The sequence below is a fragment of the Trachinotus anak genome, unplaced genomic scaffold (assembly GCF_046630095.1).
Source record: "Trachinotus anak isolate AG129_WGS33_773 ecotype Australia unplaced genomic scaffold, CSIRO_AGI_Tana_v1 ptg000009l, whole genome shotgun sequence".
Lineage (NCBI taxonomy): Eukaryota > Metazoa > Chordata > Actinopteri > Carangiformes > Carangidae > Trachinotus > Trachinotus anak.
This window is the reverse complement of record NW_027273860.1, coordinates 813,107-840,359: the sequence shown is the minus strand read 5'-3', so window position 1 is coordinate 840,359 and position 27,253 is coordinate 813,107. Positions and strand designations below refer to the sequence as shown.

The window sequence follows — 27,253 nt, the reverse complement described above, 5'->3', positions numbered from 1 at the left end:
TGCTGGACGGTCCCTCGATGATTTGGTGTCACAGTGTGAATTTCCCACATAGATGCCCTTTATATGGCTGCATGAATGTAGCATGTATATGAATGTATGAATGTAAGAAGACAAATAAAATGACAGGAGAAGATAGAGAGATAAAGATGGATTAAGGAAAACAGATTAGGACGGAGATATAGAGATAGAGATAAGATGGAGGGATCAGGATAGAGATAAGTAGATCAATAAAACTTGACAACATAATACAAAAAGTGAAATGGAGACTTTTTGGTTTCGAGGCAGCGAGGTCTTGATCTCTGTGGTTGACTCCCATGGCTGCTACACATAAAATACCCACAATCCACCTCTATCCCCTCCTCTCTCCCCATATCCCATGGTGCATTCCTGTATAAAGTGCCGCGACCACAGGCACGCCGACCACAGAGCGGTTCGATCGGAGGGAGACGAACAATGAGAGCACACAGCCGCAGTGAATCTGAATCCATGTGGACGGGTTTAAGCTGAGTTTGGTTTGCTTGTCAGGGGAAATTTAATCATTACAAACCAATCACAGGTCACAGCTGTACCTCTACGAGCCGCCTGCAGGTCCTGAAAGAGCCTCAAACATCAGGAGAAGCTCCACACCAAAGGCTGAAAAGTCACAAGTCTGAAGTTCAGTTCGAGACGTCTCTAAATTGTTGTGGTTTGGAGAGGAAATGGCTCAGTTGTGCTGAAAAACAGCAACTTTTGAAGATAAACATTTCACTGGAATAATCCTGAGGGGAAAGTTTCCCTGAGAGTCTGTTAGTCCAAAGATAAGGGAGTCCTCTTTCATGAAGGGTTCATTTAAATCAGGGCCAGTATTTCCCAGATAATTTCCTGGATACTGTCGATAATTTTCTAAAATGATTAGATATTTCCAAGAAAGGCCTCTGCGGTTTGGTCCTAATCATGTGGAAAATGAAGAAAGTGTATATATACAAAAAAGTAGTTCAGAAACAGACATCAGTGTCTAATTTCCTCAGCAGACAAAGAAAAAGTCTGAAATGTTGATCAGATGGAAAAAGTTCTCTTAATGTTACAGCTCTGGTCTGTGAACATCACACTGAAATATGTTTAACTGAGGAGTTACTACAGGTCAACATGAGGTTCAACCAACAAGCAGCACAAACGTTGGTCACATGAATATTTACTGATCGCTGATCAGATCAATAAGGTCGTGTTGGGTGATCTTATCTGTAGTCAGATCATCCAATCATCACCATCCGTAAATCACCAAGGGTGTTACTAAATTTGGTTTTAAACTCAGACATCTCTCAGTAGGTGTATTTGCATCATCTACCTCCTTAATGTGTGAATTGTGAACTTAATTAACAGAAACTCTCAAATGTCACACAAAAATCTGTACGTTCACATAGTATTCAACAAAGCAATATTTCACAAAATTGAGGAGGTCACACTCAGATTTTACAAAATTGAACACTTTTTTCACATTTAAGTTGTGGCCTCTGAGGAAGAGTTGACTTTTGTCAGACTGATCAGTTTATCGTGTTCAGAGTTTGATTGGTGACGGCTGATAGAGCTGCAGACTGAAAGTGTGCCACATTGTCAGACGTAGAATTGTGAAACCTGCACAATCTGGCTTCGTGATCCTGTGTCTGATCAATAATTCTGATTACATCCTTTTTGTGTTGTCAGTAGATACACACTTACTTTGTGTATAGCCTAATGTGGCAGTGTCACTGCTACCAGCTGCTGTTTCACCATTATAACCTTGTGGAGACGCGTTTTCCACTTCACTGCTGCTCGATTGTGTAAATAGGGAACTCATCCTTTAAACTTTCACGTTTTTATGAGTTCAACAGACAAAATGAAAACTTGTAGGATTCAGGAGAATGTAGGTGCGAGGGGTTTAGGTGTTTTGGCTTGTGTCTGTCCTTAGGGTTGGGTTATTAAACTACACAGGCCTTCTACATGTGCTCGGAGCCTCTTTCTTCCTCTGACTGATGAACCACCGCTCAGTTTGCAGACGCTTCTTCTCGCCTCATGAAGGACTTTGCACAGATTTTCCCTCCGATTCTCTCCTACTTCTTCTCTCTTTGTCTGGACTGGAAACTGTCGGAGCTGATTTAAAACTGGTGTCTGCTGCTGCTGACGGATGCTCAGCTCAGTACGACAGTTGTGTCTTTGTGATGGTGACTCAAAGTCACAGTTCTTTCACATGTGGTGTCACTGTCCTTTAGTCGGCGTGGCATCTCTCAGCATCAGCTGGATATATCCAGTACAGCCTGTAGTTAGAGAGCGAGCAGGTCCTGCTGTGGGTTTCAGAGTATAAACAGGGAATAATATGAGCTTCTAAACAGAGCGGTGATTGACGGCGCCACCCATCTGAGTGTCAGTCTGTCTGCTCCGTCATGTCAACATCCTTTAAAGTGTTACAACCAACTCTGATCTTCTGCTTCTCTTATTTCCCTTGTAATCATGCATTTCCCCGTCTTCGTCCTCCTCTGCCTCCGCTCTCTCCTGCTCTCTGTCGTCACCACGGGCTCAGAAAATGCCAACAATGAGCACAAATATGACATTAAAGGGACTCGCTCCACCGCGAAAGGGTTCGAAAACAACAATGTGAAGGAGTCAAAACCTTCACCATTAAAACTGGAGAAACTGGCTTCAAATGTTTGGTGTCAGATCCTTTATGGTGATGAATGTTGATTTTTGGGGCCACCTGGCAATTTTTTTTACTGAGGGCCCTAACAGAATCATTCAGTTACACAGAATCAAGAAAGTGAAATAAGATAAAGAAAATCAAATAGACAAACACAACACATAAAACATTTAATCTAACTTCTCTCAAGCAACACCTGATCGTTGTTTTGTAATTATCACAAGCAGGTAAAAAAGGCAGGACACCACCTTTAATTAGATTCTTCTTGTACAGTGTGTTTTAATTTTAATAGTGATGTCTGGTTCCCCTCAGGATCAACTGTAGTGACTTTGTTGATGCTCTGATTTTTCATGTAGCGCCATCATCAGGTCAACATTTCATTAACGCTTTGCTCTCAGATCAAACTCCTGCAGAATACCTTCTCTTATTCTCAAGGTTTCCTTCGTTAATGTTTGTGTGGTTTGTGGAGCAGGATGTGAGCAGTTTCAGCTCATTTCAAGCATGAATGAAATATAAAAGTCCAGTTTTAATGTGAAAAGCAGCAGCAGAACTTCAGGGGCCTGAAGTACCTGAGAGAAGCTGTGGAAATAGAGAAATAGTGTCTCTGCATCACAACAGTGGAAGTAAAGAGCAGTGAATGTATAGAGTAAGTTTCTGCCACCGAGCTGCGGGGGAAACAAAGGATGGGGGTCGACCTGGAACGAGACTCAAAGCTGATTCGTTCTCCAAGAGTCATAAAAAGCCATTTGCAGGTTTTCAGCTGTAAATTCAGCAACGCCGCGGGGCTGAAGGTGAGCCGCTGGCTGTTTTCCGGTGGTTTTGCAGTGGCAGCGTCAGGAGGAAAGAGTAGGGATGTGGTTTTCAGTTCTTTCAGGAGGGAGCGACGAGTGAGCGCTGACCTCCAGCAGCAGCGGCGAGGAGCGAGACTGATGACAGCTCAGATTTAACAGCGCTCCACCTCTCTCTCCAACAGGTTTCCTGCCTCAGCCATATCGCTGCTAACTATCTGAACGCAGGGAAGGAGGCGAGGCGCTGGGGGACGGCCCACGAGAGCATCGTACCTTACCAGGTAACTCCCTGGACACTCAGCTGTCCCTCTTTCTGTCTCTTTGTCCTGTTTTTGAAATGAACATAAGAAAAATTTGACGGTCTCAGGGCTGATCTAGAGTCCTGAGAGCTGACGTCAGGGTTCAGGGGAATAAGAGCAGAGGAAGCTCTGGGAGTCACATTCAGATACACAATTATAAAACAATTGAAAGCTTTAATGTTGGTGTGTCACAGATTCCTGTATGGAAGTCATTTCCTGTTCTCTCTCCGTTACCCCTCATTATCTCCTCATATATCTCCTTCTGCAAACCACACAGACATCACTGCTCTTATCACACAATTTTATGTGTGAAGATTTCCAGAGTGATAAATTCTTTTTGTGTCACATTTTAATTTCAATAAACTAATTTTATTAGTCTGAAATATTCCCTAATTTCTTTTTAGAGTTTCCTGCTTGTGAAAATAAAAATACAAAAGAAAATGGAAGCTCACTGCTGATCACCTTTTTATTTTCAATAAAAACAGAAGAGACTCAAGTAAAAGTGCATTTCTCTTTTCCCTTTGCTTCTCTGTGGTGTCGTTAAAATGTGAATTATTTACTCTCTGCTGCACGGCACAAGAATTCAAAGCACACAGGGGCGTCGGCTGGATACGGTATTTCACAATAAGAGCATGGAGATCAACACTGAAGATGCAGAGTTGAACACAAATCAGACCTGAAACACTGACACATTGAAATTAAAATCTGTATGAGACCTAAAGCAGCTATGATGATGGTTCCCCTCAGACTTACAGCTTTATGGTGAGTTTCAGCTCATTGTTTATCTGTCCGGACACAACCGCTCTCATAACAGCAGCTGTTTTCAGAGAAACATCTGTATGATCGTGTTGTACAGAACAACATGATCATGATCAACTGCTGGATGTGGAAATAACAAGTTTACTTTACTAACATGTTCACCATTACAACTTAAAGCTCCACCCAGTCTAAAGGTAGATGTCCATGTGTTTGTGATTATAAAGCAGGTCTAGGTTCTATATTAATACTGTGAAAGTATCAAAGCCTCAGTCCACAGAGAAATGCACACAGCCTGTATTCAGAAACTGAGCCTTAAAACCAGGCGTCAGGACTTCTGGAACTTTGTGATGTCACAACAAAGCAGTCACCGCCCTCAGCCACACCCCAAGCCCCGCCCACCTGCACCCACCATCCAACCTTGCAGGATTTGGTTTCTCTGAGTGTTCACCTGAAATCTGCTATATTTTTATTGGATGACACAGAGAAGCCTGAGAGAGGGGATGTAAAACTACACTGAGATGGTTTTTGGTTCTTGAGGATATCAGCACTTCATGTAGAATAAAATTGAATATGGGACCTTGACAATGTCAAAATGTCAATGAATCCAGGTGTGTTTCCAACCAGGACCGGGATCCGAGGTAGAACCAGCTGCCAGAGCCCAACCCTAGACTCAAGAGGACAAGATGAATGAGGGACCTTTGTCCTTCCTCCTGTCCTTCCTTTGTTCCCTCCATATCTAATACGTATTTAACTCAGTTTAATAAAACAAACTCTAATAAAACTCTTTTAAATAAACAGAAAAAACAATAAGAGGCTCTTAACGTTCAGAGCCATGTTTTGTATCAGACTGGATCCAACCTGGGTCTTCAGTCTGCTTCACATTACTGACTCTGAGCCTGAGGGAACTGAGATGTTACTGTGTTATTATGGAGGTTCATGACTCACATGTGGACATGCACATTAAACCATCTCACACACACACACACACACACACACACTCACACACTCTCAGATAAACTGTCAGCTCCTCCTGATGTTTCGCTCCATCTGCTCGGCGTGAATGAGGCGGCGGTGGCTCGATTGTTGTGGTCGTTGTCTCTCACCAGCCGGAGCTTTATTGTCCAACGCTCAGATCTAATCCTCGTGTGAACTGCTTTACCCACAATGCCGCACTCCCTCCCCCCCACCCCCCCGGGGCACCGGAGATGAAAGCAGAGCAGACGGTTTGCCGGAGATCATGACAGTTGAAACAACAGAATTATTGGTGTTTTGTGGCTGTGGCTTTGTGAGGAAGATATTAGAGCTGAAGAATCATCCGAACCCGCCGACGCTTTTCAAGTTCACATCTGATTTCTGAGACGGGTCAATTCACGACTCTAAGAAGTGAGACATCCACCGTGTCAAAGAGGAGAACCATGAGAAGTTGAAGCAGCAGGACGGTTTCGCCTTCTTTCAGCAGAAGACTATTTTAGATCATTAAATCTGCAGAAACAGAAGAGGGCGAGTTTCAGTACAGTTACGTCAGTCCAAACGTCCAAGTACAAAATAAACCAGTATTTATTCAAAATAAATTTTGTACATTATATTTTTTATCACTGATGTTCAGATGACTGAGATGTAGTGGATGGAACTGATGGTTTTCAGACCTAATATTAAAGGTCCCATACTTTACTCTTCAGAGTTTTTTCTGAAGTGTTGATCTCCATCAGAAGATATATTTGTGGTTTTAAGAACTAAAAACCATCTCAGTGTAGTTGTACTTCTTCAGCCTCCAGGTGCTCGTAGGTGCCCGTAGGTGTGAGTGAGTGTGTGGTTGTTTGTCTCTGTGTGTCAGCCCTGCGATGGACTGGCGACCTGTCCAGGTGGAGCCCGCCCTTGCCCAGTGTCAGCTGGGATTGGCTGCAGCCCCCCCTGAGACCTGATTTCAGGGGGGTACAGAAAATGGATGGATAGATGCTGCGAACACTGAGGCTGAACCAGACAGGTAGAGTCAGATAGAGCTAAAACTTGGAGCTAACAGAGGCTAACGAGCTCAGTAGAGCTTCACAGGGTGATAACTGAACATGGAGGAGGAGCCTCAGCTCTTTGACAGGTCTGTTGGAGGTCGCTGTGGTTTGGGTTTGATCTGCAGCCAGCAGGGGGCAGAAGTCGCCCCGCTGCGACCCGACCACTCCGCCTGCCCTGTCGAGGACTGTTTGGGGTTTTGTGGGCGAACGTCCTGTCGCAGTCCCTCTGTGGACTGCGTTACCCACAACTCCCTGAGGCAGGGGATGAAAGAGGGGCGGCGGTCAGAGCTGAATGCTGAGTGCAGTGTGACTTAAGGGTTAGTGGTCTGAATACACACACACACACAGCAGTGGGATGTGGTTAGTGGTGTGTGTGTGTTGTGATGTATAACAGCAGTTTTTGACCTCCTTTCATGTGGCGACGAGTTTTTATTACAAGCAATTGTGAGAGAGGAAGAGGAGGAGAAAGTAAAGAGGAAGAAGACTTTTATGGAGGAAAAAAGAAAGAGCACTTGAGGAAAGGAGGAGGTGGAGATTAAAAAAGATAAAGCAGAGGAAGAAGAATTGGTCCTCCACCAGCTGGCCTTTTAAACAGGTTTCCTCAGGCGCCCTTCAGCTTATTAAACTTATTTTAAAACTCATCAGGGACTGTGGAATAAAATGAACCTCCATCCTCTCACCTCCAACACACTGAACCTCCTATTTAATTAGAGTAAATTTCATATCTACCTGCTGGGAAGGATCCACTGAATGAAAATTATTTTGATCCTCAAAGTTAGCAACGTAAAGTCAGCGTCTCTGCTACCTCCGAACTTCCTGACGCAGCTTCTCAAAGTACGTGAAGACGATGGGATGGAACTGTTTCAGTGTTTGATGTTTGGTGTCTCTGTCCATGTTTCAGGGCTTCAAAACCAAAGATGGACACATCGTCGTAGCTGCAGGAAACGACAAACAGTTTGTCAGAGTCTGTCAGGTAGGTTGTGTTACCTACACAAACACACACATTGTTAGATTATTTTACACTTCAATATTGTGACGAGCATTTGTCCCAGAAATGAGCTAAGTCTCAATGTTGTTTTGAAGAAACAGCCAAAGTGACACGTCTACACACACTTACACACTCACAGGTATACACATCTATATGACTGAAAATCAAAGTATGTTCACGACTGCTTACTGCCACTGGAGGTAGAACTCAAATCATGTTTTTCTAGTGTGTAGTTTGAGTGTTCCTAAGTTATTTCCAACTTTTCCAGACTCTGATGTGTGTGTGTTTTTGTGCAACTGCAGGTTTTGGAGCTGATGGAGCTGACAGAGGAGCCACAATACAAAACCAACAAACTGAGGGTCCAGAACCGCAAAGAACTGCTGCACACACTGTCACAAAGGTACACACACACACTCACACACTCACTCACTCACTCACTCATGCGCACACACACACACACACACACACACACACTCTTATTATCTGTTGGAATCAGTTCTAACACAATGACTATAAACTAAAGAGAAACTAAATCTAAACTTTTAGTTTTTATTTCGTCAAATTGAATCCACTCAGTGTTTCCGTGGAGTTCATGGTGCATCTATTAAAAAAAAAAAGTTAAAGAATGAACCTTTACAACCCTACAGCAGCTGGGCCTGTTTCAGGTCCTTGAAGCCTCCTCAGAACGGCTCCTCTCTGTGGCCAGTTCCACATGTTTGACCTCCTGTGGGGTCGTTAACACCTGTGACTCCAGAGTTTTCAGCCCCTAAAGACTTGCAGAAATGCTGCTGGACTCGTTTTAGTCTGAAAACACGACCATGACACCCGGCATCGCTCTCTGAGCAGCTGGAGAACATAGTGGTGTGTTGAGATGTTTGCTCAGGAGCTGGAGGAGACCAAGCACAGAGCTAACAGAAGGAACGCTGGACACAAACACCACAACATATGAAGATCCATGTTGATGTGGAGATAAACAGCTGTGATGATGACCAGTGTTGTGTTCACTGCAGAAAAACATCAGTTATTACTTTATCTTAGTTGATGATCAGAGCTCAGAGTGTGTCAACAACTTCTCAGGGACAGCTGTGTGTGTTTTCCTGAGGCTTACACACACACACACACACACACACACACACACACTCTACAAACAGTAGTTTCTTGTTTGCTGAATAGTTTCTCTGCCTGAATGAAATGGAGATGAGGAAGCACCTCTGACCTGAAGTCTGTCACTTTGTATGCTGGTACAGCTGTGTGTGTGTGTGTGTGTGTGTGTGTGTGTGTGTGTGTGTGTGTGAACAGTCATTCAGTGTGTAGAGCCACACACATTTATCAAGTTACTCAGTGATGCTTTTCAGGACCTCTGACTTTTTATTAACAGGACAAACTATTATGATTATTGTTGTTGTTATTGTTATAATTGTGAGAAAATGTATATTCTTCAATCATTTTTTGTGAACTTTTTCTTTATTCAGCTACATTCTAACATGTGTCCTTCGACAAAGTGTTACTAAAACACGGAGCTGCTAGTAATGATTATATTCGTTATCGACTCATCTGCTGATTATTTTCTACTTTAAAGCAGCAGTTGGCAGGTTTGCGAAAATCCAGGACTGAGGCAGAAAATTTGAACAGACACAAGTTTCAGGTCCCTCCCACATTTTCCACCTGTCGGCAGCATGTGCACGAGCTGTGATTGGCAGTCAGCCAACACGCCCCCGGGTCTGATTGGTGGTATTGAACCGGGAGCGGTGGATTTTTGCTAATCGCATTACAAGCTGTAGGTGGAGTCAGAGGAGCCGGATTTTTTCCAAAGTTACCTGCTTCATGTCCGACTGTCAGAACATAGTGACAGATTCAGCAAATAAGAAAAAAAAAAGGTTTCCTACTGAAGCTTTAATTGATCATTTGTTAATAAAATAAAACAAAATGATAAATAAAAACTATTAATTAATAATTTAATTATTTTACTGTGACGAACATCAACAAAAAGCATCAAATCTTTACATGTGAGACACTGAAAACAGCAACTGTTTATTTTTGTTTAAAATTCACTAAAGCGATCATTCAGTTTTCAAAAACCTGAAGCTTATTATCGGTTGTATGAAAAGAGCTCTATAAACAAAGTTTATTATTATTATCTTTGATTTGGTTGGCTGATTGATTGATTGACTGATCACTAAAGCTGTCACATCTTAATTCTCCACCAGGTTTCTGCAGGAGAAGACAGCTGATTGGCTGAGGAGGTTTGAAGGCTCAGGTGTTCCTGTTGGACCAATCAACAGCATCCAGGAAGTCTTCTCTGACCCGCAGGTCAGAAGCGCACACACACACACACACACATGCAAATTGACTGTGTATGCCGACCTGAAAGCAAAGTGTATGAATGTCATGCAGAGATGTTTGTGTGGCTGTTGTGTGACCTTAAGGCCGTGATGCAGTGTGAGCGGCGCCCATTTCAGGCTTTGTCTCATTTAAATCTCCACCCAGTCTAAAGGTAGATGTCCATGTGTTTGTGATTATGAAGCAGAGAAACATCTGTATGATCATGTTGTACAGAACAACATGATCATGATCAACTGCTGGATGTGGAAATAAGTTTACTTTACTAACATGTTCACCATTACAACTTAAAGCTCCACACAGTCTAAAGGTAGATGTCCATGTGTTTGTGATTATAAAGCAGGTCTAGGTTCTATATTAATACTGTGAAAGTATCAAAGCCTCAGTCCACAGAGAAATGCACACAGCCTGTATTCAGAAACTGAGCCTTAAAACCAGCCGTCAGGACTTCTGGAACTTTGTGATGTCACAACAAAGCAGTCACCACCCTCAGCCACGCCCAAGCCCCGCCCACCTGCACCCACCATCCAACCTTGTAGGATTTGGTTTCTCTTAAGCCGTAGACACGAGGACCGGAGCACTGCTGCCTCTGAAAATGATGATGATCAAACTGAAGACGGGAGCAAAGGTCTGGGTGCTGCTGTCACCATCATGTTTCACTGCAGGATGTAAAGCCTCGATGTGGCCCGATAGGCCCGATCTGGGCCTAATGTGTGTCACCGAGCATCTGGTCCGGACTGTGGACTTGACATGTGAACTTGTTATTCACATCCTGCATCCTTCATTGAGCCACTTCATGTGATGGATTTACTGCCTCAGTGCTGGTCACACGATCAGTTTAGGACTTTCTGAGCAGGTGAGGAACACCTGAACGCATCATTAAACAGCTGACAAGAGTTTAACAGGTTGTGTCATCCAAATTCAAAAACTCTGAGTCTTTGTGGTTTTTGTTGGTCTTCGTAGACTCGTCAGTCTTCAGACACAGCTGTGGTCTGTTAAAGGACACTGTAGGAGCACCTGAAGTGGACCCAGACCATCTGCTGGTGGTCTCCTCTACGTGTGTGTGTGTGTGTGTCATGGCTGCTCTCAGACTGTTCCTCCATATGGATTAAAAACACATTAGTCACTGATCACAGATTACACAACTCAGCATGTTATAATAACACACTGCTCCAGGCTCATTACTGTGTGTGTGCTGAGAACAAAGCAACAGGACATATGGCCTGTGTGTGTGTGTGCGTGTGTGTGTGGAAGTAAATGAAACACAAATGAAATGAATCACATAGTGAGCCTTTTTCTTCTTCTCTTTCTCTTTTTTGCTATCAAATAAAATACGATTATTTATTATCCAATCAAAGGTGGGAATCAGTCAGCCCCTCCCCTTCATCCTGCAGGCTGCGTCCTCAGCTCCACCTCCTCCCAGTCAGCTGTGGATGAACAGATCTTTGGCTGATGTGTGTGAGTTTGCATCAGCGCAGATCATTTCCAGCTTTTGAAACGTTAACGTTGGTTTTACAGACTTCAGCTCTCAGGCCTCGTTTCCAGGTGAGATTTAAGACGCTTTAGTTGACAAACCAGGACTGACCCTCCTTCAGACTAGACGGAGGTGGTGAAGCACCTGAAGAAGAACGTCTGGACACAAACACGCTCCCTCGGCCTGATGGTCCAGTGGTTGAACTGAGCAGGGATCAGATGCTCACTGGAGCTGTTGTTATCACAGAGACAGACCAGACACACACTGACTCAGTTACACTGTGGGAGGAGGACAGATTACAGATGTGTCTTGGTGGGATAGGTGAATCCTTTCAACATCTGGCCAGAGGCTCAAACCTCCTCCAAAGGTGGTTTGAACGGTTGGCTTTCATTGCCTCCGGGATGCACTTACACTGAGCTGTTTACAGAGCACACAGATCAGAGGAAAGGTTCATGTTAGAGGCACTGACCAGAGCGTTGCTCCGAGCTGCAACTATCAGATGATTGGCTGATTAACAGAAGATGAACTGGCAACTATTATTGATAATTGATTGATCATTTTAGTACATTTTCAAGCAGTGAAAAAAAATCACAGGTTCAGTTTCTCAAATGTTGTTTTTCACAGTAGAAAGATTGATTGATTGATTGATAATGGAGATGATGATCAGCTGATTGTATGTTTATCATGTGGAACATGTGAGTCCAGGCCTCCTCTCCCTCAGTGTTCTGCATCTCTGTGGCTTTAACAAGTTTTAATTGAATGTGTGTTTGGGGATCTTGAGGACAACAGCTCCCATCACCACCTGGCACAACACTGTCATATAAAAGCTATGACTCAGTATGTGTGTGTGTGTCTGTGTGTGTGTGTCTGTGTATGTGTGTTAGACCAGCCCATCTGCCTCTCTAAGCCTGCTGCACCACACTAACTTGTTTTCAACAAAGTTTGGACACACACACCTGGGAGCGCTGACTGATGATGCAGATGTTTCCACACATCTGACAGTTAAAGTAGACACAGATAAAATTCCTTTAAACATCACATCGTCACAGATGATGTGGTTTCTGAGTGTGAAGCAGGATCAGAGTCAGCCCCTCCAAGTCTGAGGTGGTTCTCAGCCAGAAGACGGGGAAGTGCTCCGTCTGGGTTGGGGGTGAGTTGTTGGAGCTGAAGTATCTCAGGGTCTTCTTCACAAGTGAGGGTAAGATGGAGCAGGAGATTTACCAGTTGATCTTTGTTCCGACCCTCAACTCTGGACTTGAGCTCTGGGAACTGACTGAAAGAATGAGATGGCAGATACAAGCGGCTGAAAGGAGTTTCCTGTGTAGGGTGGCTGGGCTCAGCCGGGCTCCTTCATGTCCAAAGGAACAAGTTGAGGTGGTTCGGGCATCTCATTAGGTGGCCTCCTGGGCACCTCCCATTGGAGGTTGTGTGCAGCTCTGCTGAGGGTCCTGTTTGCTCTGGTTGACCCAGATTTCCTCTTTAACTCGTCACTAGCATCAGTTTTTAAACACCTAAGTCGATCTGGCAGCGCGAGCTCCTGCCTGGTGATGAAAACGGCGACCTCAGGACTCCACTCAGGGCTGAACACCTCGCTAAAGGACACCTCGCCTGGTGTGAGAGTGCTGACAGCAGCTCCTCTCTCTGTTTACTGTGTTGCCATAATTGCTTGCATCTCATTGACAGTGAATGTTTCCCACATGATGGCTGTAATTAACAGACAAAATCTTCTCTGAGTGTGAATCCAGACTGCAGCAGATTGAGTTTCACAGCGTTCTGTTTACACTGAGCATTCTGGGAAACGATGGCTGCCTCGGGTTTCTGCTCGTTGTGCGTTCATTAGTCTCCAATCACTCGTGTCTCACAGACAGCTGAGCATGTTGAAGTTAACTGAAGAGGTTTGACTTGATTTAAAGTTGAACATTTCTGCACTTCTTCTTCCCTTTTACCCTTTAACCTTTAATCTTCATTTGATCAAACATTAGAATCAATATATTGCTTCCGTCCTATTTACATTATTTAAAAGTAATCATAATTTACAAAGATCTTCCTAATAATCTTGAACTGTCCAATAATAAATCTTGTCGACTTGTCAATCTTGTCAGCTGACTGCAACACCTTGTCCTCAAATGCACCATCAATTAGGATTAAGTTTTAGATAAAGTTGAACAGAAGTGAACTGGAATAAATAATTTGGCTGCCTGGAATAAAATCTGTCAAAAAACTGATGTTTTATTAAAAGCTGAGCAGAAAGTAAAACCTTCAGTTTTCCAGTTAATGGACTAAAACATTTAAATCCAGCAGTATGTGCATTGAATGTGTGTGTGTGTGTGTGTGAGATGATGATGATGAGGAGGAGGAGGAGGTTTCTTCCACACAGCAGCTCTGCAGAGAAGCTGTTGCTAATCAGGACGGTAGGAAGTCACCACTCCAAAACCGAAATCTGGAAGTCATTTGGAGAAATGCTCTCCCCTCTCTCTCTACACTGTTGGCTCAGGCTCTCTCTCTCTCTCTCTCTCTCTCACACTGATTCACTGTCAGTGTCTCTGCCGTTTTATTTTTCATGTTAGAGGAGCTACTGGTTCCTGCAGTATTTTCCTCACTTTAACTTCTCCTCTTCTTTCAGTCATTTCTTTAATGTTGTCTCCCTGCTCACTATGCAGTGCTCTGTTTACTGTGCGCCCTTTTATTTGAGTGTAAAATTAAACCACTGTACTGCATAGCTCCCTCAAAACCTCAGACAATTAAAGGAAGTAGTAGATAGATAGTAGTAGTATTTATAGTGATGTACAGTCCCACAGTGCAATGTACCACATTTTACAGAAGTGAAAATGACCATTGTGTGACACCCATCAGTGATGACACAAATTTATTAGGATGAATGAGGAGCGTGGACACAAAAGTCTTAGGTTTAGGGACAGATCATGGTTTGGGTTGACATTATGGGACCTTTGTGGTCATGATTGCAATCACTTGTGCTTTATAAAAAAACAAGGAAGGTCAGGGCGTTAATCAAATCTTCCAAATGTCTCCCTCCTCATCACCAGCTGGAATTCATCAGGTTGAAATAAATGATGTTTTATAACAGGTTTGTGAATATGACCTGGAACATCTGCACAGACAAACCTGACACAGAAAAGTCACAAGTTTAGACAAACATGAAAGTGGATGAGGTCCAGTGTCTGCAGAAAGTCACTGTGACTTCTGAATGACTAAAATAAATCCTCCTTCTTTGCTTCTGTATTTGTCTCTTCTTGCTTTCTCTCCATGAGACACCTCTCTCTTCTTTTCTGTCATTTGTTTTCAGCTACACCACCTTTTTGTTGATCTTTTGTCACTGTTTTCTTTCTCATTTCTTTTTTATACTCTCACATTTTCATTTGTCATTTTACCCTTTTACTGTTTCCTGTCCCTCTGCCCTGTTGTTGCTCACCCTCGGTCTCTCTCCCAGGAGTTCAGCAGTAACCGACCTTGTTTTTACGACTACAAACCCTCCATCCATGTATCTGTCATGCCGTCTGGGCAGTGGCCAGGTCCTGCAGAAAATATCCAGCTAAATATGGCTTTAATATCCTGACTACTGGAGGTGCACTTGATTTATCCCAGCTGAAACCTAAACAGCCTCTGAAGTGGATACCTTACATGTAAGATCAAATAAATCAGCCACTCTTGAGGCTGAAACCACCCACTTCTGGCAGCACTAGTGTCTTGCACTGTACTTAGCGAAACAGAGAATCAAAGAATTTAACCTACAACCCTGTACATTGCTCTGAGCTACACAGGGAAGCTGGGAATTGAACCCTGGCATTTGTACTGCCTTGCTCCATCCATTTACTTTAACAGAAAATTCTAATCACAAACACTCTACCATTGCAATGTTTGTGATTTACTGTTACTTAGCGGACTCAGAGTTTTTTTTCCACGATTCCTTTCCTTATTTTTTTCTTTTGCTCTTCTTTAGAGCACTTTGTATCTTTGTTTGGACACAAGTTCTAAAAAGTACCTTTATTACTGCCTGGGAATTGTCAAATAAAGCTGAGATGCCATAAAAATGATGCTGCAGAAGACGTCACTTTTCCAGTGAACTCCCACTCCCAGGTCATGAGGACCGCACACTGTCTACTGGAAAGCAAAGCGAGTCTCCAGTCACATTCTTGGGAAACGCTGCCTCCATACGGACTGGATTGAAGGACTGAAGGTGTGAGGACAGACAAAAAGCTTCCTCTGAGGTCACTGGGATCAAACCCTCAGTATCCCCAGACCTCCAGACTCCAAGATGTCAGCCATACACATAGAGGTGAAGGAAAGATAAAAATGCAGCACTTTAATGTCGGATTTTATTTGTATTTATCAAACGTGACAGTATGTCTGACTTTGTGAAGCTGATGGAGCGATGGATTGGATTATGGAAAGATTCAGCTGGGAGGGAGTCATCCTTTAAAATCTTGACGGCCTGCTGTACCTGATATGATCCAGTTTTCCCCAGAGATCCACATTCAAAGACATTCAGAAGAACAATCTGTCTCTACTGAGTAGATGGATGAGTGAATGTGAGGAATGGGGAGGTGTGCAAAATCTCTAAATGTAGAGACTTGGGAATGCTTGATAACATTATATAGCAGTATTGTAAAGCAGGGCTACTTCAGGTTTCTGTGTAATTGTCTGGTGCCCGGTTTTTATTATTATGATTAGTATTTTGTACATATTTGTCATCTGTAGGCAGCGTCACATTACATATCACATGGATGTCTACATACTGACCCCCTCACATCACCTCACTCTGCATCATGCCAGTAACAGGCTAAATGCAGGTTTTGCAGATAATTGGCAACATGTGAATGTCATGTTGTATTACACTGATAACTGGATAAATATGGATGTCATGAGACGTCATGTCATGTAGATATCTGGCCGACTGTAGAGGTCCTCTCACATCATGTAACTAGGTAACTGGCTAAATGAAGATGTCATGTCACAAGGACAACTTTCCAAATGTAGATGTCACATCCTGACGTGTAATGTGTGGAAAACCGGTGACGTGGCCGTCAGGTCAAGTGTTACACAGATAATTCACCAATTGTACAACAACAATTGGTCATTAACTTCATGACATATAAAGACAAGGATCATGGGCAAATGTTGACGACCCCTCATATCAAGACGTGTTACATAATGCCGTGTTACATCACGCTCTGTTACATCACGCCGTGTGGGATCATGTCACGTTACGTAATAACAAGAGGATAACTCACCAAGTTCTGAGGGTTTCTTTCTACAGCCACCATTTTGAAACTGATGTTCAACAATCATATAGGGAGAAATCCATCACAGATGAAGAATAACAAAGGAGCTTCTACACCCACAGGACAATACACCAGGATGTGATGGATGATCACAAATCTTAGAGGAGGAAACTCTTTTGACTTTTTGACAGACTGGATTCTTTCTCAACACATATTGAATAATGTTGGGGGTTTGTTTAGGGATAGGCTGGATTTAAAGTCTTGTTGACAGACATAAGGCTTCCTCCAGGTCACGTAGACCTAACCCCGTCCGTTCCCAGATAACCCAGACAAGCCACAATCTGTCAGCTAAACGCAGCTCGAGGGAAATATGTTTCTGGTCGGTGTGAGTGGTGTGCTGGATGGATGAATGTGGAGGTGTGGGGAGGACTGATGAGCAACTATAACTCCCAAATGAAGTTTCCACCATTAGAGGACAATAGACATTCACAAGAAAACGATTGGTAGTGTTATTATAGTTATAATAAAGCATATAGCTGTGACCTCTGGTTGATATAACGGAACATTTATTGACTTATTACTTTTGGTTTTAGTCATTGCACAGTCAGTGTTTTAGTTGTGTAGTTGTATGACACAGTTGTATGTCTATAAATGGAAGGAATGTATGAACAGCCAGTCACCACCTGCTTTCCTGGAATCACTTGATTGGTACATCTTTCTTCTAAAAACCTGTGGTACAGTAAAAAGGTTGGATTGGTTTTCTGTTGAATTTGAGTGACACCATCTCTGTCACTTCGTACTGTTTGTTGTGCTCATGTCGGTGCTTAAAGCACATTAAGTAGTTCACTCGTATGGCGGCAGGTATACTGGACCTCGATTGTCATGGTTACAATAATAAACAATCGGACTGTACTGAGAGTGGTGTACCTACTTTTGTCACCATGGTTACTATAACGGTCATGGGTTGGTTAGGTTTAGGTTTAGGAAAAGAAGGTGATTCGGGTTAAAATAAGTACTACCTCAACATTAGACGAGCTTTGTTGTCATGGTTACAATAGTGTTGGCTCGGGTGAGAGTTTTCGGATCAGTGTTGTTGGAGGTCATGCAGACTCATTCACTACCTCCTTGATAGCAAGGCAGCTGCTCAGTAAACAGGCAGCATTGGTCCTGTAGTTTGTGGGGTTTGGAATAAGATGACATCAGCAAAACTCTGTGTGTCCTCTCGGGGGTTTTAGGTGGTTTGGAGGACACCCACCCAGCGTCTTCCTCTGTTGCGAAACACATTTCTCCACCACATAAATTGTCTTCATCTGTCAAACGATGAATTGCTGTGTTATCAGAAGGAGTGCTGAGTCAGCAGGGAGAGCTTCTCATAACTCTGCTGTGGATGTAGTTTGGACGACAGGCAGCATTTTTTGGTAATGGACCCAACAAGGAGAATCCACACAGAATGAAAAGTGACAGGAAAACTTGCATGTAGGTAAACGCCAAGGCCTTTTCTTTGAATCAGTCATAACTTCCTGCTCCACAAATAAACTGGAGCTGACTCTTGAAGGATGTTATCAGTCTGCTCCTGGGTGGGACATCCATCACTTGGGATAGCAACCACAGATGATGACCAAAACAAAATGACCACTGCTTGGAAAAGTGCATTGTGACTCAAATGTGGAAGAATTTATGCAGGTAGAACTCCACTCAGTAACTTTAACATTGTTACTGTGTGTAGCAGACATTTCCCAAGGTGTTTCAGTGGTTTTGATCATTTCTCTTGAATAACATTGAGCATTAGTTGCCGTTAAACTGCCTGTTGAACTGGCAGCATTATTTACTTAAGTTTAGGTTTTTCACTCTGCTTCTGTTATACTTTACCGGTACGTTACCACACAGCTGCATCTGAAAGGCTGCTCCACATATGTCATGGTGATAACAGCTTTTCAGGGTCGCACTGTATCTACAACAGTTGTGTGGAAGCGTTGATGAAGGTTGGAAAGGACTTAGCTCGTACAATAATCTCTGGTACACAAACACACACGAACACAATAACATTCTTTGACTCCCTCAAGGGTTTTCCCACTAAACAGGAGCAGATCTGGGCAAGAATTCCTTGGAAATATCAGACTCATGATTCCTGGTGTTAAACCCTAAATTAGACTCTGGAATAGCTGCTGATTTAGGGTGATGAAGTCAGTAATACAAAGGTATGAATTACTATAGAGAGCAAATATGAGCTCTGTGGGACATATTTGTGACTCTGTTATATTTCCTGCCTCACTTGCACCACCTAAGCTCCACATCGTCATAGCTCCTCTTTTTGGCTGGAATCCCTCCCGATTTGTCTCTTGGTGTTTTTATGAGAGCTCTTGAATCCCTGTAATTCCAGCGGTTTTGTTTCCTCCGGTGATTACTGCCTCTCTGCGTCTGCTGAGAGAGTGATGGCCTGAGCACATTTGTCTTTTTTCTCCGTCCGTGAAGACTCTTGAAACTCAATTTAGAGGAGGAGCTGCTCCAGCCTGCTGCCGTCTCCTGCGGCTAATAGCTCTTATCATCTGCTGGACACAACGACAGATTTATTCCTCTTTCTAACTGTCTATGAAGACCCTCCTGTCTTTCTCTGTGTGCTTTGGAAAGTGTCTTTTATTTTATCCCAGCGATGATTGGAGTGAGTCAGAAACTCAAGAGGCAGAGAGGACTTTGTGAAGTTATTCTCATCTTTGTGAGGATATTTTATTTCAACATATTAAATAAATCTGTCTCAAACTGTATTTCAGTTTTAACCGTCCAGTGATTTTAGCATAATGAACCAGGAACGTTGCAAGAGCTCAAACGTGTAACATTTAGTTTCCACAAATGAGGCTGACGAGTCATCAGAGAGGTCATTATAGGTCATATCTGATGATTTCATATAAACAAGGAAATAGAGAAATGTAATGCTAGCTTTTGAGGGGGCGCAGTTAATTGTAACATGCTTTTTAAGTAGCATGCTTCGTTACATTTCCCCTCATTATGTTATTATTATTATGTTATTATTAATTTAATTCAGGCTCATTTTGGTGAGTGTGTGTAAGATGAGAGTGTCAGATCCTTGAGCAGAGGAGAGAGACCTTATGGGAGACCCCTCATGTCTCCATTAGTCTCCATTATGGTTCAATATGTTTCAGCAGCGTTATACTCACCAGACACATTATAATGTTGCTTAGAGACACTTGTTGTGTTGCAGTTCATTTATGTTCAGTGTGCAGTTTTCCTTAGAGGGGCAGGGGGCATCACTGAGTCCAGGTCCAACCTCACAGAGCTGCTAGCATGGCTGTAGACTTTTAGCCCAACAGATCAAATACTAACAGACACTGTACAAAACATTATAGGAAATCACAGACTGTAAATAAAGATGGATGTAGCCTCTGTGACAACACCCTCAGGTTTCTGAAGAGCGATTTTGAAGCTCAGAGTGGGCTGCTCCGCCGTCACCATCTTGGCAGTGTCTGACTCCGCACCTAACTCCCAGCTAATCCAAAAATGGTCAAAGAGGTGGGGCCGGTGTGGAGCTGAGATTCTGGTGCATGCTGGTTTGTGGCAAGCATACGCTCACCCACCTGTCACTTAAAGAAACCACGCCCACAATTATCATACCTTTAGTCCTTATTAAAACATAAACAGGTGAGTTGTATAAATTCAGCCGTACAGGTGTCATGAAGGAGGAAATGATCTCTAGAGAGCAGAACAGTTTCTGTACCAGGCTGTAAACATGTTTGTTTCTGCTGTAAAGTTGGACATTTGAACATGGGAGTCTCTGGGATTGACTCACTGCTGGAGCCAGACTCTAGTGGTCGTTAGAGCAGCTCTCAGCTCTTCACTGTTGATGCTTCATGTTTTAGCCTGAGGTTGATGCTTGTAGGAAACCCGCTGGAGAGCTTGTGCAATAATTACAACAAAAGATATCATAGGTGACAGAAAAAAACAACTGTTCAGATAAAGGTCAGCCACAGGGAGGCTGAAGCAGCAGCTTGTCTGCAGCAGAGAGGAGGAGATGAGATGACGGGTGTCATCTGTCCTGTCTGACATAATCACAGCTCAGTGCTGGATCAAGCCTGGTCTTTGAGAATCATACAATAATCAGCCTCTGCATGAGCACAATAACAAAACAAAGAGGCACCCTGCTCGATGTCAGTTTGAATCACACTGTTACATCGATGACAGAAACTGAAGTCACATTTCACATCCTAGATTCTGACTTTACAGGTGCTCGGGTCTGTTTGAGTTGACCTGCTCTGTGATTTCAATCCTGTTAATATCCTGCCAAATATATCATTAATCACTTCCTGTTTATGGTCAGTTCGCTGACGTCAAAGGTGTCTGACTGAGATTGAACTTTTTTAGGACAGGTTAGCTCTCAGAGATGCAGGAGAGAGAGTCTCCATCTTTCTTTAAAAACAGCTCTTCTGTAATTTGGAGCATGTTCGTCTGTCAGCACATCGTGAGCTTGAAAAGGGAAAGAGCTACTAAATGATCTCAGCCTGTGCTCTTGTTTCTTGTAGACAGAGTGGTGGTGCTGCATTCTTCCCGTCATCTGTCTTTTTCTGGGATGCGGGCTTGATGCTCGGAGCTGTACAACCTGTTCCCTCTTCATGGTAATTGCTGTCCATTGATGGATTGGCTGAACAGATTATTCCTGAAGACACTTGTACCTCAGTTACCTTCTTGGGAAACGTCAGCTCGAAGTGTCAGACATGTTCAAGCCTCCACTTCAGCTCCCAGCTCCATGTAACACACAGTCAGCAGCACAGACGTGTTTTAATCCTCTGCTATGATTCATATTTTGTTGAACATGTGTTCACATAAAAACTCGTCTGAAGCTCGTTTACTCTGACTTCCTGATTGAGAAACCTGGATCAGGCCTTAAGCCCCGCCCACCACCTGCTGGCTCCAGGTGTCCAGGTGAAAGAGCAGAGAGGATGAAGATGTTAGAGGAGGAAACATCAGAGACTCAGCCTCATGTTGGAGCCTCAGTCAGACCCAGACTCAGATGAGGAGTCTGTTGAGACCAGAATCAGAGACTAGCAGACGGATCAGAACCGTTAGCGTAGTTAGCATCTGTTATTTGTTTGTTGTTTGTTAGCTTGTAACTGGCAGTGGCTGACACAGTGTTGGTGGTTGTGCTAATGCTAACTCTGGCTCTCTGTACTGACAAGGTTTCAGGTGTATTTAGCCATTGTCAAGATCACAGTGATACTAAAGGAAGCTTAAAAACAGGAGGATTCTGAATGAAGTTCTGCAGCCTCCTCTTTTTATGATTTCTAAGCAGGTTTGTGGCAGTTTGTTTGTGATGCACATGAGATATAATGATCCTCTGTTAGCGTGAGTAACACCAACTGTAAAAATGTGTGTGTCGTGTGTGTGTTCAGTCGTGACTCTGAGAGGGAGTGAGGATCAGGAGGTTTTAAAGTGCCTCCATCTCCGTGAGCTGTTGTTTTTAGAACACCTGCACGCACCTGTCCCTTTCACCCCGCACACAGTGTCTTTGACTCACATCTCTGAAGTCCCCCCCACCTTCAACTCTCCCACGGGTTTGCTGTCACTCGCCTGCACGCACACATGAGTGTGTGTGAGCGTTTTAATGAGCTTCAGTGTAAACAGACATGACTTCAGCTGAGACAGAGAGTGAGCACAGTCATGGCTGAAATATGAGTAGATTAATTGAGTGATTTGTCACTTTGCTGCTCTCTGAACACATGTGGTGTTCTCCTGCTTCGATGCATTTATCATCCATCATGACGGCTGTTTAAGTTTGGAATCAGGTCGAGGGGGGAGGGGGGAGTTCCCACATGTCCTGGAAACACCTGGAGGACCTGAACTTCCTTCATGCTGCTTTCCAGGGAGGAAAAAGTTCTGGTTTATTTTACTTTCCTCAGTTTCCAAATATTTTCTTTCTTAGAAACTGATATCTGTTCTTTCTTAGTACATTTCCTCTAAATCACGTGCCAATTAATTAAAAGAAGTAAAATCTGATTTGGTATTTTTTCTTTTTTACCCACTGCTGTCATGTCAAATGTTCTTTTCCTCTCATTCATTTATTCTTTTCACCCTCTCGTCTCTCCTCTTGCTCTCATCTCTCTTCTCATACATCCATCAGTTTGTCCCTCACTGATTCAGTTTCTTCCTCCTGAGGATGACATTTTGACATGAAGCAGGTTAATTAATCACCGTGACGTCGTCCAGAGTCCAGGGTGTGTTCGCACATCACTGCTTGACTCTCCTGTCTGATTATTCAGAATGACCCGGTCAGAGGTCACAGGTCGCGCTGTGATTACAGGCTGCTGGCCAACAGCGGCTCGTTACAGGAGCACGGGGAAGCGGAGCAACAGCTGCTTGTTAAAACTTTATTTATCCAGGGAGAGCGGACAGAGCTCGGTCCTACTTCATGCACATCCACATGTTCAAACTGGGAGCAGACCAGTACAGCCAGTCTGCTGCTGCTAAACACATGGTAGACCTGAGTTACTATGGTGACTCCATGGAGGATGGAGGATCAGATGGTTATGTCTTAAAGAGAAAAAAAGGTTTTTTAACTGTTTCTTCTTTCTTCTCTTTGGAGTTGTTGTGTTTTCTACCAAAGAGCTTCTTCATCACACTGAGTTTGAACCCCTGAGCACTCTGGACTCTTTTTTTCATTCACAACTATTTTCAGAGACCAGAAGAACAAGGACTCCTGCAACTGATGGTCTGCCCCCTGTTCTGAACCTCTCTTCTGATTGGCTGACTGTTTTCTGAGTGATCCAATAAAAATATAGCAGATTTCAGGTAAACACTCAGAGAGACCAAATCCTGCAAGGTTGGAGGGTGGGTGCAGGTGGGCGGGGTTGGTGCATTTCTGAGGGTGGTGACTGCTTTGTTGTGACATCACAAAGTTCCAGAAGTCCTGACGGCTGGTTTTAAGGCTCAGTTTCTGAATACAGGCTGTGTGCATTTCTCTGTGGACTGAGGCTTTGATACTTTCACAGTATTAATACAAATTTATATAATTTATAATTATTAAATTAAAGTATGGAGCTTTAATTTATTCTTTCTTCCTAAACATTTCTAAAACATCTGTAAGAACCACTTACTTAACCTTTTTTCCATGGCTTTTGAGCATACCCCATGGCCTTCCTCAGCAAATGGAGCTTGCTAATTATGTGTAACTGCAGAATGTAAACTCCTCTTCACGTCATTAAAACTCTGAATTCCCTTTATATCTGGGACAAATTGCATGCATGGTTTAGACTTTAAAGCAAACGATATATGAAGCATTGTCCCCTCTGACCCTGCAGAGTAATAACCTTAGTTAAAATCCTTCTGAGGGAAAGATTTGTCCTTAAGTAACTCTGACTTGCTGACCTCATTGTCCATTATAATAAAAGAGCTGAGAACATGTCTGGTCATTATCTGATCCATGACGATGGTGAACAACATTTATTAGACTTGTCAATTCCTAAAGAACCAAGATTACCAGAAAGCCACTGGAGTTAAGGGGTCAGATGTCCAATATTTTGCTGTGACCTCTGAATGACTGTGTGGAAAAGAAATAAGTGGGTTTTTTGTTGACAGTAATCAGAGTGGGAGGAGGATGTGATGGAGCTGAGGCAGGGTAATGTAAGGAAACAATCAGTTGGAAAACCTCAGCGGTCAGTGGAAAGCAGCTCTGGGACATCTGGGAAAGTGTGAGAGGCGGGTTTGATAAAATCCAGGTACACTACTAAGTATGAGAACCTCAGCGTAAATCTGAAAACATGTAGTGACAGACGACGTGATGAAGAGACGGAGGTGGAGGACGTTTGCTCGGATCGCTGAGAGTTGGAACAGATGACATGAAACTTGAACTGACTTGCATGAAAACCTGAGGCTAACAGCTGAACCAAACAGGACGTCTGAAGTTGTTGGTCAACAGTTGCTGTGTCTCTAATGTTGTAATTTTTTTTTAAATAGCAAGTGAGAGTAAAGGTGTTTATCCCAAATGTGAGAGGTGAAAGTTGAAGACAGAGGACACTTGCAGGAACAACATGATGCTGAAGAAATCGGAGCAAAAGGAAGTGAGAATGAAACAATTGGAAAACCATTGAACGATTTTTTTATTAAACAGAAGGATTCTTCTGGCAGGTAGAGCGAGGGGAGAAGATGTATTACAAGCCTTTATTTCCATTATCTGTACTCACTTATCCTGATAAAGGTCACAAGAGGCTAAAGCCCAGTTCACACTGAGCGATTGGTCCGGAGGGTTTCATGGGTCCAAACTTTTGGAGCCAGTCCAAAACAGATGCATGGAAAACGTAGCTGAATCTGATGAGTATAAAATTTAACCAAAGTCAGAGATGATCCAAATGTGGCCCAGGGACAACCAGACCTGGTCTGAGAAAGACCCGTAGATAATTAGAGCACCTTGCAGCACCAATGTTCTGGGACAACAAATAACTTTTAAAGTACGTTTTGGTGGCAGAGAGGTGGTCGAGTTTAAGTCTGTTTACCAGTGAGTCGAACCCTCCAGTAACAGCAGAGATGATGGTGCACTACTGTGACTCACTGGGCCCGGGGTCAGTCTGAATCTTTAAACAAACCAGTATCTGGTCTTCAGACTCCAGTTTGTTGGACAGTACAACAACAACATGACTGAATTAAATAAAGTATCATGATTTGTTTTGTCAGCTGTGGAAATATCACAAGCTGATAAAATACTCAATATTTTATTTAGTTTCACATTGCTAAAATATTTAAAATAAAGTCTGACTGTCAACCGTCCAACCCACCAACTCACTGACTGACCCCCCCCCCCTCCAGTTTGGGAGCCCAGCTGTGTCTCAGCAGCTTTGTGAATGGCTCTTAAGATGAAACTCTGAGGAACTTTTACTGCTGGTCTGTCAGTGGTAAGATGAGGCCTCAATCCAGACTTTGTTAAACCTGAACAGACCAAACACAGAGACCAGCAGCAATACCCCTTATTGTTCCTGCCTTCAGTCTCCTGTGATGATGATGATGATGATGGAGCTCCACCTGATCAGAGCTGAGTTCACTTCGACCCACTCAGGTCTTAGACATATTGGCTTGAAAAGTACCTGCAGCAGTACAATAGGATCCTACAGATCTGATTAGACTGGGTAAATCTGGACCTGGACCAGGACCAGGAGCTGAGACCACCCATGAAGGCCACCCTCTAGAGCAGAGCAGGGACTGGTTCAGTCCAGTGATTGACCCTGTAAACATGTCAACTCCCTGTAGCTTACATGTTTAGCAAGTTTTGAATCCACGACCTTCTTACTGGGAGACGACGGCGCTAACCACTGCCCCCTTAACCAGGCTGTCCTCACAATTAAACATGACCTCACAGCGTCTTTTTCAGGGCAAAACAAATAAAAAGACCAAAGTTTATGTCAGTGAAACACACAACTCTTCACCACTCATCATCTGTGTTGTTGGTCATGTACAAACCGTACTGTTCTCCAGTTGATCTTTGTTGCAGTTTTTAAGTCTAAATATCTCTTTTGTCTAAAGTTTTATAATGGAGGCATTAAATTCAGGGCAGATTGAATGAATTCAGGTCTGGTTTTTTGTTCAGTCTTTATATTTTCTAGATAGTTTAAACACTTTAATTTGCATGGTAAGTCATTTAGACTCTGAGTCCACGGATCAGAGCCTCCCCAAAAGGCGTCACCAGATAAATCCTGTGGGATGATTATTTGGATGAAGAAGCAGAGACATTGAGTATTTCTGCTACACAAAATTCCCTTTTTGACTTTTCTTCTCAAAAAAATAATCTGAGAAAAGAAGATTGCTCTTTGGTCAAACTAAAGAGTAGGTCAAGTTGTTGTAGCTTTGTTCTGAGGGGTCCCAAGCCAGAATTTAGTTGAGCCTAATTGAGACTCAGGAAGAGGCTGTGATCTGCATTTAAACCCAGAGGAAGAATCTGTCTTTGGATGGTAGAAATGTCTGAGATATCATACAGTTGTGTCCAGACTGTGCAGACACCCTGGTTTGTATAAAGTTAGTTCAGTCCTCTGATGATCTGCTGTCACACATCTGAACCCGAGCTGATCTGGATCAGGTAGAAACTATCATCAACAGTCTGTGGAAAATATTTGGGAAACAGAAGAGAAATAAAATATTGAACAAGGAAAAGGGGGTTAAGAGGTGTGTGCAGAAAGAAATGGAGAAGGTGATTAGTTTGTTATTAAAAATCAACTTAAATGAGAAAGAAAATCTTTCTCAGAAGAAAAACACAGTTCCAGAGAACCTGAATCTGTGAACTCCTGATCGCTTTCATCTGATGAAACAGCCAAAACACTCCGAGCGCCGTCCTCCCTCTGCGAGTCCAAAGATAACCACTTCTCTGTTTGACACAAACATCCTCATGTTGATCCTCACAGCCACTTATCTGATTATTAAAATAAAGTCACTGGTGCCAGCTCAGGATACCTTTCCAGAAAGGCTGTAATCCAATAAGACAGACAGATAAAAACTGACTGCTCACCCAGTCTGAGAACTGTAACAAACCCTCTGAGCTCTCAAAGCAAAAACACGCCGATATCTGGAGTGAAAATAAAACAGAAAAATCATCTGATTGGTTACAGTACAGATCTGTGTCCAGGTGAGAGGAGCTGCTGTTCCAATGAAAACCGCTCAGTTCACCTATGATGTCACAGTATTCTCACACTGGTGCATGTATGGATCTCTGCCATCACTGTTAAATC

At 43.1% G+C, this 27,253-nt stretch overlaps 1 protein-coding gene and 1 long non-coding RNA gene across 7 annotated transcripts in view; one reads left to right on the top strand and one right to left on the bottom strand.

Annotated features, from left to right (window-relative positions):
* The window catches only part of sugct (succinyl-CoA:glutarate-CoA transferase), a 58,866-nt gene that overhangs the window by 8,658 nt on the left and 22,955 nt on the right, over positions 1-27,253 (top strand). For all 6 annotated transcript variants that reach the window (XM_071484274.1, XM_071484272.1, XM_071484275.1 and 3 more), the window contains exons 9-12: positions 3,621-3,716; positions 7,401-7,472; positions 7,790-7,887; positions 9,695-9,797. In XM_071484274.1, coding sequence (XP_071340375.1) covers positions 3,621-3,716; positions 7,401-7,472; positions 7,790-7,887; positions 9,695-9,797 — 369 coding nt within the window. The remainder of the gene's footprint in view (positions 1-3,620; positions 3,717-7,400; positions 7,473-7,789; positions 7,888-9,694; positions 9,798-27,253) is intronic.
* On the bottom strand, positions 25,701-27,048 carry LOC139624912 (uncharacterized). The gene is made up of 3 exons (XR_011691777.1): positions 26,979-27,048; positions 26,797-26,892; positions 25,701-26,628 (listed from the first exon to the last, which is right to left on the bottom strand). It is a non-coding gene; the product is annotated as an uncharacterized lncRNA (long non-coding RNA).